The sequence below is a fragment of the Odocoileus virginianus genome, unplaced genomic scaffold, assembly GCF_023699985.2.
Source record: "Odocoileus virginianus isolate 20LAN1187 ecotype Illinois unplaced genomic scaffold, Ovbor_1.2 Unplaced_Scaffold_13, whole genome shotgun sequence".
NCBI lineage: Eukaryota > Metazoa > Chordata > Mammalia > Artiodactyla > Cervidae > Odocoileus > Odocoileus virginianus.
In genome coordinates, this window is record NW_027224275.1 from 194,260 (window position 1) to 206,814 (window position 12,555).

A 12,555-nucleotide genomic window follows, 5' to 3' on the forward strand; every position below is an offset into this window, starting at 1 on the left:
GAAGGTCCAGCAGGGGCAAAACTGGGCAGGAGGCTCAGATGCCAGGCTGAGTCTGGACTTCAGTCTGCAGTCAGTGGAAACCTCTGAGGGTTTAAGAGCATGGGGGTGGCCTGACAAGAACTGTTCAGTCAGATTAACTTGGTAAAGCAGGATGGACTAGACAGGTGAGAAGCAGGAAACAGGGAGACCACTCATCACTTATTCAACCAAGATTTACTGAGTACCTAATGTGTGTCCCCTCACTGTTCCATGTTCTGGAGTGCCAGCAGTGAACAAAACAGAGATGCCTGCACTCACAGATTCTCTCCTAGTGGATGGGCAGTAAAGAGCAAAATAAATAAGTAAAATACACAGTAACAAGCAGTATGGGATTGTGGACTTAAAAAATATTCACAACCTAAAAGTTGAGAGTTATGTTTTATTTGGTGGGAATTTTTAGGACTTCAAGCCTGGGAGACAGCATCTCAAGTAACCCTGAGAGAACTGCTCCTGAGGAGGCGAGAAGGGTAGCCAGGTTATATAGAAGTTTTGCAACAAAGGGCAGGTAGTCTGAATATCAAAAGATTATTGTTAATTAAAGAAAACCAGATATCTCAAGTTAAGGAATTTAGCGCTTTTTTTGTGTATGGGAATATGAAGATGAAAGAGTCTGGGCTCACTGAAATCATTCTTTTGATTTGCATCTCAGCATATCTGGGGCTGGTTTCTTGTTTCCTCAAGGCTCACCATAGGGTGGCTGCAGTCTGATGGCTGTTAGAAGGCAGGTGTTCTTTCTTTCCTAAATTCCCTCAGGGCTCACCAACCCATGACATCATTTGTTTATTGATATGGCAGGAAATATGTCATTTTTCAGGATAAAAGTAGAGCAAGGTGCAGAGTTTGCGTGTCCTGGGGGCTGCAATGCTAAACAGGGTGCTCAGTGGGGGTTCACTGAGAAAGGTGATAGTAGAACAAAGACCTCCAGGAGGAAAAGAAGTGGAGGAAGCATGCAGAAGGGGCAGCTGGAGCAAACGTCCAAGACAGGAGTGAGTCTGTACATTTGAATCCGTTCAGGGGCTGAAGGGGGCCAGGGCAGAGGAAGCCCTTCAGGAAGGGCCTTGCGGATCACGATCAGAACACTGCCCTGCACTCATAGGGTGGTTGCTGCTGAAGGCCTTAAGTGGGAGACGAGCAGCAGACGTGGGAAAATGGACAGAACTTGAAGGCCAGTAAATGGGAAAGGGGCAGGAGAAGAGTCAAATATGACCGAAAGGTTGTGAACCTGTTTCATGCTCGAAGAGGGTGAAGGGCAGAAGGTCAGAGAACACTTTCGTTTCAAAAATGTCAATAAACCTCAGGCTTTTTTTCAGCCTGAGAAACGTCTGCTCTGGTTAGCTGTCTCCCTAAATACTGTGCCAACGCCCAGTGGGGAAGCAGGTTAAGTGCTGAGAGATCTGCCCCCTCACGCGCACTCATGCTTCCTTCACTCCCTTCAAAGTCCGTTCTCTGGCCCCCAGGTCACCTGCCCAGGCTGCTTTTAGTCAGGTAAGAACTAAAGTGATCCTGTCTTGGGGGTGGGGAGTGCTCTTGAACGCACACGCTCAAAGAAAGAGCCTCGGCTGGATTAGGCTTCTAAATCCCAGACGTTCGAACCTCTGCGACAAGGTTCAGCACGTCCCTTCCCTTTTTTGGATCTCAGATGCCCCGTGGGTACAGCGTCTGCTCCAACACGAAAGCTTAGGTCTTCTCTGGCCCCTCGGACCCTAACTCAAGTCTCAGGTCAGACCAGGAAGTCCCTGTCCCGGATCGTCCCACCCAACCCCTTGCGTTATAGTCCTGTCGCGGACACAAGGGCGAGGTCGCAACCCTTACCGGTCCGTAGGCGCCCCGCTGGTTGGCCCCAGTGTGTCCACAGCCTGCACCCTTAGAGCTCGAGCTGCCGGTAGCCACCTTTTTCTCCCCGCCCGCGTGAGCCGAGGATCTGCCGAGGCTCCTCCACCAAGCCGATTGGCTTGGTTCGGTGCTGGCTCCGCTAATCTGCGCTCGCGGCGTGATCCTGCCCAATGAGGCCGGGCCGCGAGGGTACCGGTACCGCCCCTCTCCCTGTGCCGGGTGTTCGTCGGGTTAGCCCCACCCACCCCAGTCTTGGGCCAATGGGGAGCGGCGGCTAGCGGCCCGCCAATGGGGAACGAGGCCACGCGCACGGGGCGGTGGGAACAGCGCCGAGTCGGTGTGTAAGTCGGTTGCCGTAACAACGGGAAGTGGAGTCCGTCCGGGATGGTGAGTGCTTGCCTCGGTTTCCAGCCCCGCATTCAGAGGCTGTGCCCTTCTCAGGCCTTGCAGGGCCCCGCCGCCTCTCTGGCGCCGTTCTTGGCTTCTCTGAGAGCTTTCGCCGAAGGGTAGGGTAGAGACGTCTGCCGTCCTGCTGGGCCTGTGATTCGCCCCCGCCTCCCCTTCAGCCACAGCCGCCCCCCCCCCCCCTCGGGTTCTCCTGGCCTTCAGCCCCTTCGGAGACCGTCCCTGGGCAAAAAAGGCTCAGATTCTCCGGAGGCCGCGACCAGTCTCAGACTGTGGCCTTCTGGCCGCCTCTACCAAAAGTTTCCACACGGAGATGGGGGGGAGTTTATTATGTTCGGTTGTTAATGTGTATTTAAAATGTTAAATATAGGGACTTAGGGAAACGCGTTGAGCTTCTTGGAGAAGGCTCAGGTGTACTAAGAGAACTGAATTTTATTATTCTATATTGACAAAATATACATCTTACCTTAGTAATATTTGGCCAAATCTAGAAGTCATCAGAAAATCGGAGAAATTAGAGCAAAGCGGATCAGCGTTCTAGGACCTTTTTATAATTAAGGATCCCCAGATTGGGAGAACTGATTATCCGTACAGTTGTCCCTAGTCAGCTCCTTGGCTAGCTCTCTTTGGGGATGATTTTCAATAAGAAAGGTCCAAAAAAACAAGGGATCTCCTTGCTTGTACAAACAATAGTAAAGAAGGAGGGACAGACTGTGCATAGAAAGATTTATTGCTCTTTCCAGCAAACCCTGATATCTCTCCTGTTAAGCAAAGTTTTGAAATACGTTGGTATAAACTATTTTAAATAGATGTGGTTGTAACTGTTTTTTTGTAAAATGTGACTCTATTAAATAATATTTTGCTTCTGTGTTTGTAAAACTTATAAAGGCCTCTAACTTTAAGAAGGCAAACATGGCATCAACTACCCAGCGAAAAAGGATGAGTCCTAAACCTGAGCTTACCGAAGAGCAGAAACAGGAAATTCGAGAAGCCTTTGATCTCTTTGATGCTGATGGAACTGGGACAATTGATGTTAAGGAACTTAAGGCAAGCTCTGTATATTCCTGCTCTGCTGCCTCTAATTTCCTCTGCCTCTTTGTCTTCTGTGCTGTGTTTTCTTGTCTTTACCTCAAGAATTATTAAATAAAATTAAATGCACATATCAATTTGCTTGCTGTTATAGTGATTCCTATTCATTTTAACAGGATTGTAGCAGAGGCTGGCTTAATGCTGTCAGCACTGTCATTGGTTCCTCCTGGGTTTAGATGTGCATGTTAAGATGATCCTATTTTCATTGTAGGTGGCAATGAGGGCGCTGGGCTTTGAACCGAAGAAAGAAGAGATCAAGAAAATGATAAGCGAAATCGATAAGGAAGGGACAGGAAAAATGAACTTTAGTGACTTTTTGACTGTAATGACTCAGAAAATGGTAAGTTAGCTAAAATGATCAGCATTATTTTCCACCAATAATGGTGGACAAATTTGAATCTAGATATGAAAATGTCTTCACTGAAAAAAAGTTAATGCAGACTGGAGAGTTCAGCTGATAAAAGAGAGTATCTGTGACTGAGAACTAGGATGTTTAGGTTCTACTTGACTTTTTTCAAGGCCACAAAGTCAAAGTCATTTTACCCTCTGAAAAGAAGTAAAAGTGTGATCTTTGTGACCCAGTACCTGTAGTCATAGAGGCTGTCACCAAGACCATGTGACATCCAGACAGGGCAGAGGGGACGGGCTGTCCCTTTCTTTGCTCTTTCTCCAACCAGTAGGTCAGTGTGATAAGCACAAGCAGTAAAACCTTTAATAGTACCAATAATATTACAGTGTCTCGCATTTTGACAAGGCAAAGTCCCTGTACTTTAAAGTTTGAAATTCTTTCCTCTCCCATTTTTTAGTATTCTGGATAGCCTCAGCCTGAGGCTTTGTTTTTTTACCGCAGTGAGGATTTGGTCTTTCACCACTTCCAAGGTTGAATTCACCCATTCTCTAGTCTCCAAATGGTCCAGAGAGGTGCTAAGATGTCACCGCACCTGTCACCCTCAGTCCCCTAAGTGTCCCACATAGGAGAGGTGTTCCCTTTGGTCCATTTCTCTTTGGCCTCCTGGCTCCTCCTTAGTTTGGCTCATCTACATTCTACTGGCCTGTGGAAAAGTAGCTCCATTAGTGTGTCAGATGAGCCTCCCAATGCACAGGCCTGTTTCTCCTCTAATAATCCTGTTGCTTTGAAATCATCTAATTACATCTATATTTTTCTTCAGGGACTGATTTAAGAGTTCAGGAAGCTTAACATTCTGTAGCAACATAGTAAAGCTGTCCTGCATTCAGAGTTGGTTCCCAGATTGCTCTTATTAGGGGCTCTCACTATCTTTAGCTACCTTTCAGGAATATTTGAAGTTGGAGCTCTTGGAGATTTTACTGTTTTCCTCTGTTAGAGTACTGGGGATACCAGTAACATTTTCTGATCTCATAACAAGTGAAATAGCCTTTTCTTTCCTTCCTTCCCCTCCATCCCCACCAAGAAGATCCCTCTTCTAGCAGCTTAAACAGTATATTTCCCCTAAGTCTAACTTCACCTTCTGTTCCCATAATTTAAAAACAAATCTACTTTCTCTTTGGTTTGTACAGAAAATGTTCTAAATGCAAACCTTTATATTTCCTTTTTAGCCTCTGGGTTTGTAGTAATTTCTTGTTTATCTTCTTTTTCTGCCCTGGTTACTGTGTGATTTTCTGTGACCCAGCACCTGTAGTCATGGAAGCTGTCACCAAGATCCATGTGACATCCGGGCAGGGCAGAGGGGATTGGCAGTGGTGGGGCTGCGGGACACAAGTCAGTATGAATCACAAGTGTCTCCCTGTTGTCATGTGTTTTATGTTCTGCTTGTTAAGTCTGAGAAGGATACCAAAGAAGAAATCCTGAAAGCCTTCAAGCTCTTTGATGATGATGAGACTGGGAAGATATCGTTCAAAAACCTCAAACGTGTGGCCAAGGAGTTGGGTGAGAACCTCTCTGACGAGGAGTTGCAGGTTTGTGATGCTCAGCCTGGAGCCCCGTGTGACTTTTTTGAGTTCCATTTTCTCTGGTTACATTTGAAGAAAAACGAATGTTCTCTTGTCACTCTGCTGACTACTTAATTTCTCTTTTCCTAGTGAGACAAACCAATGGACACTGCCCCCAGAAAAATCTACCCGTGGATAGATTTAGGTTTTAGGAATCTCCCTAGTCAGGGCGACTTTTGAGCTGCTTTCTAGGCGATATACAATGTGGCAAAGTATGACTTGGTTTTCAAATGACTTTTCAGGAACCAAGCTTATTATAAAAGTCAGCCCATTTGCAGCAGGTGGACCACATTGTCTATTTGTGCATCATTATGAAAGCTGATTACTTAGTCACACTTTCGTTCCATTTATGAATTGCTCTAAGTGGAATCCTTCCTGTCCTGCAGGAAATGATTGATGAAGCTGATCGAGATGGAGATGGAGAAGTCAATGAGCAGGAGTTCCTGCGCATCATGAAGAAGACGAGCCTTTATTAAGATCAGTCTCAGCTTTTCTACCATGAGCACAGGGAACTCGGTTTAGTGCCTGCTGTTGTGTGAAGCCTGGTTTTTGCAAATGTAAATTATTTTTCCCCACTGACATCTCGGTATAACTTTAGTAAGAACTCTAAATCTATTTTCAACTTTTGAAAGTGTTCTTTGAAATTGAGGTTCTTTGTAAGGTGACCGGGTGACTGCTTTAATTCCCCAGGGCAGAACAAAAGCATGTTAGAATGGAGAAAAGGGTCTTTGAGCTTTTGCCCACCTGCCATTCTGCCTTGTATCGCTTAACTCTTGTCCTGCATTCCCAAATTTATGCCACCGCCAAACAACTTCTTGTCAAGCACACGTTGTACCCATGTCACCACAAGCAGGGAGCATCTCTTCAATGGTTCCAATTTTAATTGACACCTGAGTGCAGCTTTCTCTTTTATAAAACCCAGTGAACTCTTACTTGCATTTGGATGTGTGTGTGTGTGTGTATGGGCTATTTGTTTTATCTTCAAATAAAGCCTTTCTTATTTGAGTGCTTATTCTCTAAGGATGAGTTCTTTAGCCTTGACTGTAAGTTCAGCTTCTAAATCATTTTGTTGAAGGCAACCTGGTAGATCCCAAACTCCTTGCCAGCCCAAGAACAGAAAACAAAGGAACAGTTTCCTACTGACATGAATTGGTTTTTGCCTTGGGAACCTGTCAGTTCATGAAATTAGTTGGTAATTTTGCATCAGCCTAAATGATGCCCTAAACATAGTTTTGGCAAAGTGTACAGCTGGAAAAGGGTCTTACTGGTAATTTGTGTTTGGGACAAATTGGTGAGAGCCAGGTAATTATGACAGTAGGTAGAGCTTAGCCAACTTCTTGTCAGTTGATTTGCTGGGTGGTGTCTCAGAATCTCAGTGTGGGTTGGGTCCAGTGACCTTGTCCAGCTCCCTCTTGGCCCAATTGGGATGAACTACAAGAGAAATCCTGGCAGATGCCATTAAAGTCTCTGCCCCAGACTGAAGGTGGGGAGCAAGAAGGGATGAGGAGGAATGAAAAATGACCAACATTCACCTGCACGTGGGTTTCAGACTTCTGGTAGGGCATCCTAATCCTGGAGAGGGTTGCCCGATTTAGCCAATAAAAAGAGGACACCTAGGTCAATTTGAATTCCGATCAATTTTTTTCTTTAGTATAAGTATATCCCATTTGGCCATTTTGTTGTTTATTCATCATTGAACTGAAATTCAGATCAATTTACCTGGGTGTCCTGAATTTGAACTAGCAACCCTATGTGTGCTGTATGTTAAAGAGGAGTGACCCCAGGCCTTGTCTCTGGACAGGAGCGTACGGGAGGGACTGCTCCTTGAGAAACTGAGATGTGCGGAGTGCCTTGGAGCAGGGTTCTAACGTGGGCTCCACCTCTTCCTGGCTGTGTAATTTGCTGCAGGCTACTTCTCTGGGCACCCAAGGCTTCTTGTCTGTAGGGAGAAGAGTTCTGCTTAACTCAAAATCATTGGGGGGTTCAATGAAAACTTAACAACAAAGGCCTGGATTTACAGTGTCCGAGAAGGAGGCATTTCAGAAGTATTCATACTCACTCATTCCTTTGTTGTGTTTGTCACAAGCTTTTTGTTAAATGTGGGTCTGTGAAGCTTTTATAATTACTGTCCCCACAGTTGAGTTGACAGCATTTCTTGTGAGGATTTGACCTTTGTCATATTGCTGTTTTTTAATAAAAGGCATGTGATCTGATTAAAAAAAACACAGTATTGGAAAGAAGTGAAAGAAGTAGGCCCCACTTGCCATTTCGCCCCACTTGCCATTTCACTGTTAACTGCCACCCTTATCTGAGAAACATTCTTATCTCCTTCTGCTTAATGTTCTCCTAAATGAAATAAAAGTCAGAATTTCTTGGAGGAAGGGAGAGTGGCAAGTAACATGTTATCCCTAAGGATAGTGAAAGTGAAGTTGCTCAGTCGTGTCTGATTCTTTGCGACCCCATGGATTGTAGCCCATGGAATTTTCCAGGCAAGAGTACTAGAGTGGGTTGCCATTTCCTTCTTCAGGGGATCTTCCTGACCCAGGGATCAAACCCAGGTCTCCTGCATTGCAGGCAGAGGCTTTACCATCTGAGTCACCAGGGAAGCCCTAATGATAAGGACACACAATAATATTCTTACCAAATCTGTGCAGTTGCTCAGTGGAGGGTCACTAAGATGGGGATGGAGAAGGATCTGTGGCCAGTTAATGGCAGAAGAGAGCTGCAAGGGGATAGGGAGATGTGGACAGAGAGGAGGCTGGAGTCAGCTGGAGGGGATGGTAGGTGAGGCCAGTGAAATGAGAAGGGAGTAGAGGTTAGTTCATGCGAGGCTGGCCCAAGAGGTGTAGGGGGAGTGGTTGGGTAAACTCTGGGTAGTGTGGGGGTGGATAGGAAGGGAGATACAAGGTAGCTCAGTTCCAGAGGATGGTCTACAGAGCTGGAGGGGGATGGTGGGGATGGGTAGAGAAAGAGAGTAAACAGCGGTCTGTCCTGTGAGTGGACCAGAGAGATGTAGGGGCAGTAGGACAGGGTGGACTGGGAGGGGGTAGCAGAGGTCAAATCAACTGGGGATGGGTCAGAAAGATATTGGGGAGTACAAGGAGACTGGGAAGTAAGGGACTGAGGTCCATCCATGTAGGATAAAGTGATGGGAGGGGAAAGGAGAGGGAGAGGGAGCAAGAGTTGGTTTCCGTGCACATGGATCAGGGCTGTAGGAGCTTGGGGGTGCTGAGGGGAAGGTATGAGATCATGTTCAGCTGGAACAGAGAACTAGAGTGCGATCAGAGGTGATGGGGAGGGATAGGGTACAGAGTTGAGTTCATGTTGGACCAGAGAGCTGTGGGAGAGTGGGTGTGGAATTTTTATGATACAAGATTTTGACAGAGACTGGTTCACAGGAGGATGGACTAGAGCTGTATGAGAGTTGCGGGGAGGGGAAAAGAGGGAAGAGGAGGGAGCAGGGGTTCCTACATTGGTGCTTTCGAACTGTGGTGCTGAAGAAGACTCTTGAGAGTCCCTTGGACTGCAAGGAGATCAAACCAGTCAATCCTAAAGGAAATCAGCCCTGAATATTCATTGGAAGGACTGATGCTGAAGCTCCAATACTTTGGCCACCTCTAATGTGAAGAGCTGACTCACTGGAAAAGACCCTGATGCTGGGAAAGATTGAAGGCAGGAGAAGGGGGCGACAGAGGATGAGATGGTTGGATGGCATCACCGACTCGATGGACATGAGTTTGAGCAAGCTCCAGGAGTTGGTGATGGACAGGAAAGCCTGGTGTGCTGCAGTCTGTGGGGTCGCAAAGAGTTGGACACAGCTGAGCGACTGAACTGAACTGGAGTGAGGAGGACTTGTGGGCTGCTTCCTAGATAAAATTCTTAGACAACAGCCTTGCAGATATGTCCCTTGCCACTAGGTGGAGCCCAGGACAGAGAGGCTCCAAGGAACGTTATCATGTGGAGCCCAGTGATTCAAGCTGGATCTTCTCAGGTGCCTTCAGAGGCATGTGGTTCCATCCAGCCTTGGAGTGTGATGGAGAGGATGCCACAGTGTCTAGAATCCTGGAAGGGCTGTGAACCCCTCAGAAAAGCTACCAGGTATGAACACTGATGGGATGATAGCTTGTCTGGTTGGATACTTGAGTAAATTTAATTAAAAGAGAATAAAATGACATGTTTGAATTTCTGAGTGTTTGCAGGGAAAATTGTTTATCTCCTACACGGCCTTATTGAGATTCCCCAGCTACACTGAACGTTTCTCAAGGGAAGGGCGCAAATGTGCTTTTGGCTTCTTCATAGCCATGCTTTGTGCCCGGCAGAATGCTCTATTCACAGTCAATCCTCCTTGTTTGCCAGTGTTGATCCTGGAGCAAGGGTTTATTAACTGATTGAGGATTCCAACATTCTGTGGCTTTCTTCTGTTCATTGTGCCTTCTTATGGTCTGAATTGTCTTTCCTTAAAAGATATGTTGCAGTCCTCGCCCTCAGGACCTCAGAATGTGACTATATCTGGAGATATAGTGAGTTCACTAAGGTGGGCCCCCATCCAATCTGACTGGAAAAGGGAAATTTGGAAATCTGCATGCAGGCATGCATAGAGGGAAGCCAATGAGGAGACAGAGACAATTATCTGTAAACTAATGAGAGAAGCCTGGACTAGATCCTTTCCTCACAGCCTTAGACAGAACCAGTTCTGCCAACACTTTGATTTTGCACTTCAAGTTTCCAGAACTGGGAGACAATAAATGTCTGTTGTTTAAGGCCCTGAATCTGTGGGACTTTGTCGTTTCAGCCCCAGCAAGCTCATACATGTCTCTCTCACTGAAAAACTTCCTTTATTCCTCCAAGTGTCTTTACCAGAAGTGCACATGGTGGTGTCAAGGAAACAGAAATTGGACATGGAGGTATGTAGCCTCACCCCCCACCTGCAGAAACTCCCCCCCTTAATTTAGAGTGTAAGCTTGTACATGGATGGGAGTCCATCTCCTTGGGAGATGTTGTACGTGGGTGAATATTTGTGTAATCCCTCATACAAATAAGTCCAATGATTACAAACTGAGCCTGAAAAGCATTGGAAAAATGAGTAACCAGAGGCAGTGTGACAGAATTTCAGATGTTATTGGGGTTGTTGATTTTCACCTGCTATCTACAGTTTAAGAGCAATGCTTTCAGGATGAATTTGGCTCTCTGGAGAACAGACACAAACCCCATGATGGGCACTGTGAAGTAGTGGGGAAATGTCTCTGGAGCTGGACAAGTGAAATTCCATTATGTGACCTTTGGCAAGTTATCTAGAGCATCAGTACTTCATTGGTTTCATCTGTCAAAGGTTTTTATTTTATTTTATTGCAGTATAGTTGATTTACAATGTTGTTTCAGGTGTTTCAGTTTCAGTGTAGAGCAAAGTGATTCAGTTATACATATACATGTATTCATTCTTTTTCAGATTCTTTTCCCATATAGGTTATTACAGAATATTGAGTAGAGTTCCCTGTGCTATAAAGTAGGTCCTTGTTGGTTATCTGTTTTATATGTAGTAGTGTGTATATGTCAATCTCAAATTCCTGATTTACCCTTTGATCCATGTTTCCCCTTTGGTAACCATAAGTTTGTTTTCTAAATCTGTGAGTCTGTTTCTGTTTTGTAAATAAGTTCATTATATTATTTTTTAAAAATTAGAATCCCTGTGTGAGTGATATTGTATGATGTTTATCTTTCTCTTTCTGACATATTTCAGTCTGTATGACAGTCTCTAGCTCCATCCATGTCTCTACGAATGACACAATTTTGTTCCTTTTTATTGGCTGTGTAATATTCCATATATGTATACCACATCTTCTTTATTCATTCCTCTGTTGATGGGCATTTAGGTTGCTTCTGCATCCTGGCTGTTGTAAATAGTGCTGCCATGAACACTGGGGTGCAAGTACATTTTCAAATTATACTTTTCTCTAGATATATGCCCAGGAATTGGATTGCTGAATCACATGGTAGTTCTATTTTTAGTTCTTTAATGGACCTCCATACTATTCTCCATAGTGGCTGCACCAATTTACACTCCCAACAACAGTGTAGGAGGGTTCAGAGGGAGTTTATTAATAGAATATACCTCAAGGGCACTTGTAAGGATTAAATAATCCAATATGTCTAAAGAGCTTAGAACAGAGGCGTGCGGTTCTCTTTCCTCCGCTGCCGCTAAGGTGCTCGGTTCTTCCGAGGAAGCTAAGGCCGTTTTGGGGTGAGGCCCTCACTTCATCCGGCGACTAGCACCGCGCCCGGCAGCCCCCACCTAGCACTCGCCCGCACCATGGCCTCCGTCTCGGAGCTCGCTTGCATCTACTCTGCCCTCATTCTGCACGACGATGAGGTGACGGTCACGGAGGATAAGATCAATGCCCTCATTAAAGCAGCCGGTGTAAATGTTGAGCCTTTCTGGCCAGGTTTGTTTGCAAAGGCTTTGGCCAATGTCAACATCGGGAGCCTCATCTGCAATGTGGGGGCTGGTGGACCTGCCCCAGCAGCTGGTGCTGCACCAGCAGGAGGTCCTGCCCCAGCCACCACTGCTGCCCCAGCTGAGGAGAAGAAAGTAGAAGCAAAGAAAGAAGAATCTGAAGAGTCTGATGATGACATGGGCTTTGGTCTTTTTGACTAAACCTCTTTAGTAACACATTCAATAAAAAGCTGAGCTGTTTAAAAAAAAAAAAGAGCTTAGAACAATACATAGCACATAGTAGGCATTCAAAAAAACATTTGGTGAACAAGGAAATTCAGAATTTGGCTAAAATCCTCAACTATAGGGTTTGGTAATTACACCATTTATCCCAGTGGTACAATTTAGGGAGATACCTTTAGAACAAGAATTCCTAACCTGGGACACTTAGGCTTCTGAGGTCCATGAATTACCCCAAGGAGGTTCTTAAACCTCTTAAATAAAATGCATGATTTGTAGGTACAGGCAGATGGGCAACTTTCATCAGAACTAAAGAGATTCTGACACACTGCCTCAGAATTGGGCATTGCCATTTGGTGTGTGGAGGGAAATACATAAACCTGTAACATTGTGTTGAATTTCTTCACTCACTAAATGTTTTTTGAATCCATACCATGTGCTATACACTGTTCTAAGCTCTTTATATATATTGGATTATTTAACCCTTAATTGTGTAGTAGTACAATGCAAGAAACCCGGGTTCGATTCCTGGGTTGGGAAGATCCCCTGGA

The 12,555-nt window shown here is 45.4% G+C and overlaps 3 protein-coding genes across 5 annotated transcripts in view; 2 read left to right on the forward strand and 1 right to left on the reverse strand.

Moving 5' to 3' along the window:
- The window catches only part of NSDHL (NAD(P) dependent 3-beta-hydroxysteroid dehydrogenase NSDHL), a 31,918-nt gene extending 29,983 nt beyond the window's left edge, over positions 1-1,935 (reverse strand). The window contains exon 1 of the mRNA XM_020903608.2: positions 1,852-1,935. The gene's annotated coding sequence lies outside the window, so the exon portion shown is untranslated. The remainder of the gene's footprint in view (positions 1-1,851) is intronic.
- CETN2 (centrin 2) lies at positions 1,502-6,339 on the forward strand. Of its 3 annotated transcripts, none has more exons than XM_070462776.1 (5): positions 1,502-1,524; positions 3,166-3,324; positions 3,578-3,706; positions 5,164-5,301; positions 5,721-6,339. In XM_070462776.1, the coding sequence occupies exons 2-5, from the start codon at positions 3,190-3,192 to the stop codon at positions 5,808-5,810; spliced, it is 492 nt and encodes a 163-aa protein (XP_070318877.1). In that variant the 5' UTR covers positions 1,502-1,524; positions 3,166-3,189; the 3' UTR covers positions 5,811-6,339. The 3 variants fall into 3 exon arrangements, with proteins under 3 accessions (XP_070318877.1, XP_020759264.1, XP_020759265.1); XM_020903605.2 differs by lacking the exon at positions 1,502-1,524 and adding an exon at positions 2,155-2,259; XM_020903606.2 differs by lacking the exon at positions 1,502-1,524 and adding an exon at positions 2,354-2,378.
- A 5,210-nt stretch (positions 6,340-11,549) lies between these two features.
- LOC110143851 (large ribosomal subunit protein P1) lies at positions 11,550-12,038 on the forward strand. The gene has a single exon (XM_070462775.1). The coding sequence runs from the start codon at positions 11,642-11,644 to the stop codon at positions 11,984-11,986; it is 345 nt and encodes a 114-aa protein (XP_070318876.1). The 5' UTR covers positions 11,550-11,641; the 3' UTR covers positions 11,987-12,038.
- The last annotated feature ends 517 nt before the right edge of the window (positions 12,039-12,555 follow it).

Coding starts and splice junctions, on each gene's coding strand:
- CETN2 (XM_020903605.2), top strand. Junction 3,707..5,163: donor CTGTAATGACTCAGAAAATG/GTAAGTTAGCTA, acceptor CTGCTTGTTAAG/TCTGAGAAGGATACCAAAGA. Junction 5,302..5,720: donor TCTCTGACGAGGAGTTGCAG/GTTTGTGATGCT, acceptor CCTGTCCTGCAG/GAAATGATTGATGAAGCTGA.
- LOC110143851 (XM_070462775.1), top strand. CDS start 11,642: ATGGCCTCCGTCTCGGAGCTCGCTTGCATCTACTCTGCCCTCATTCTG.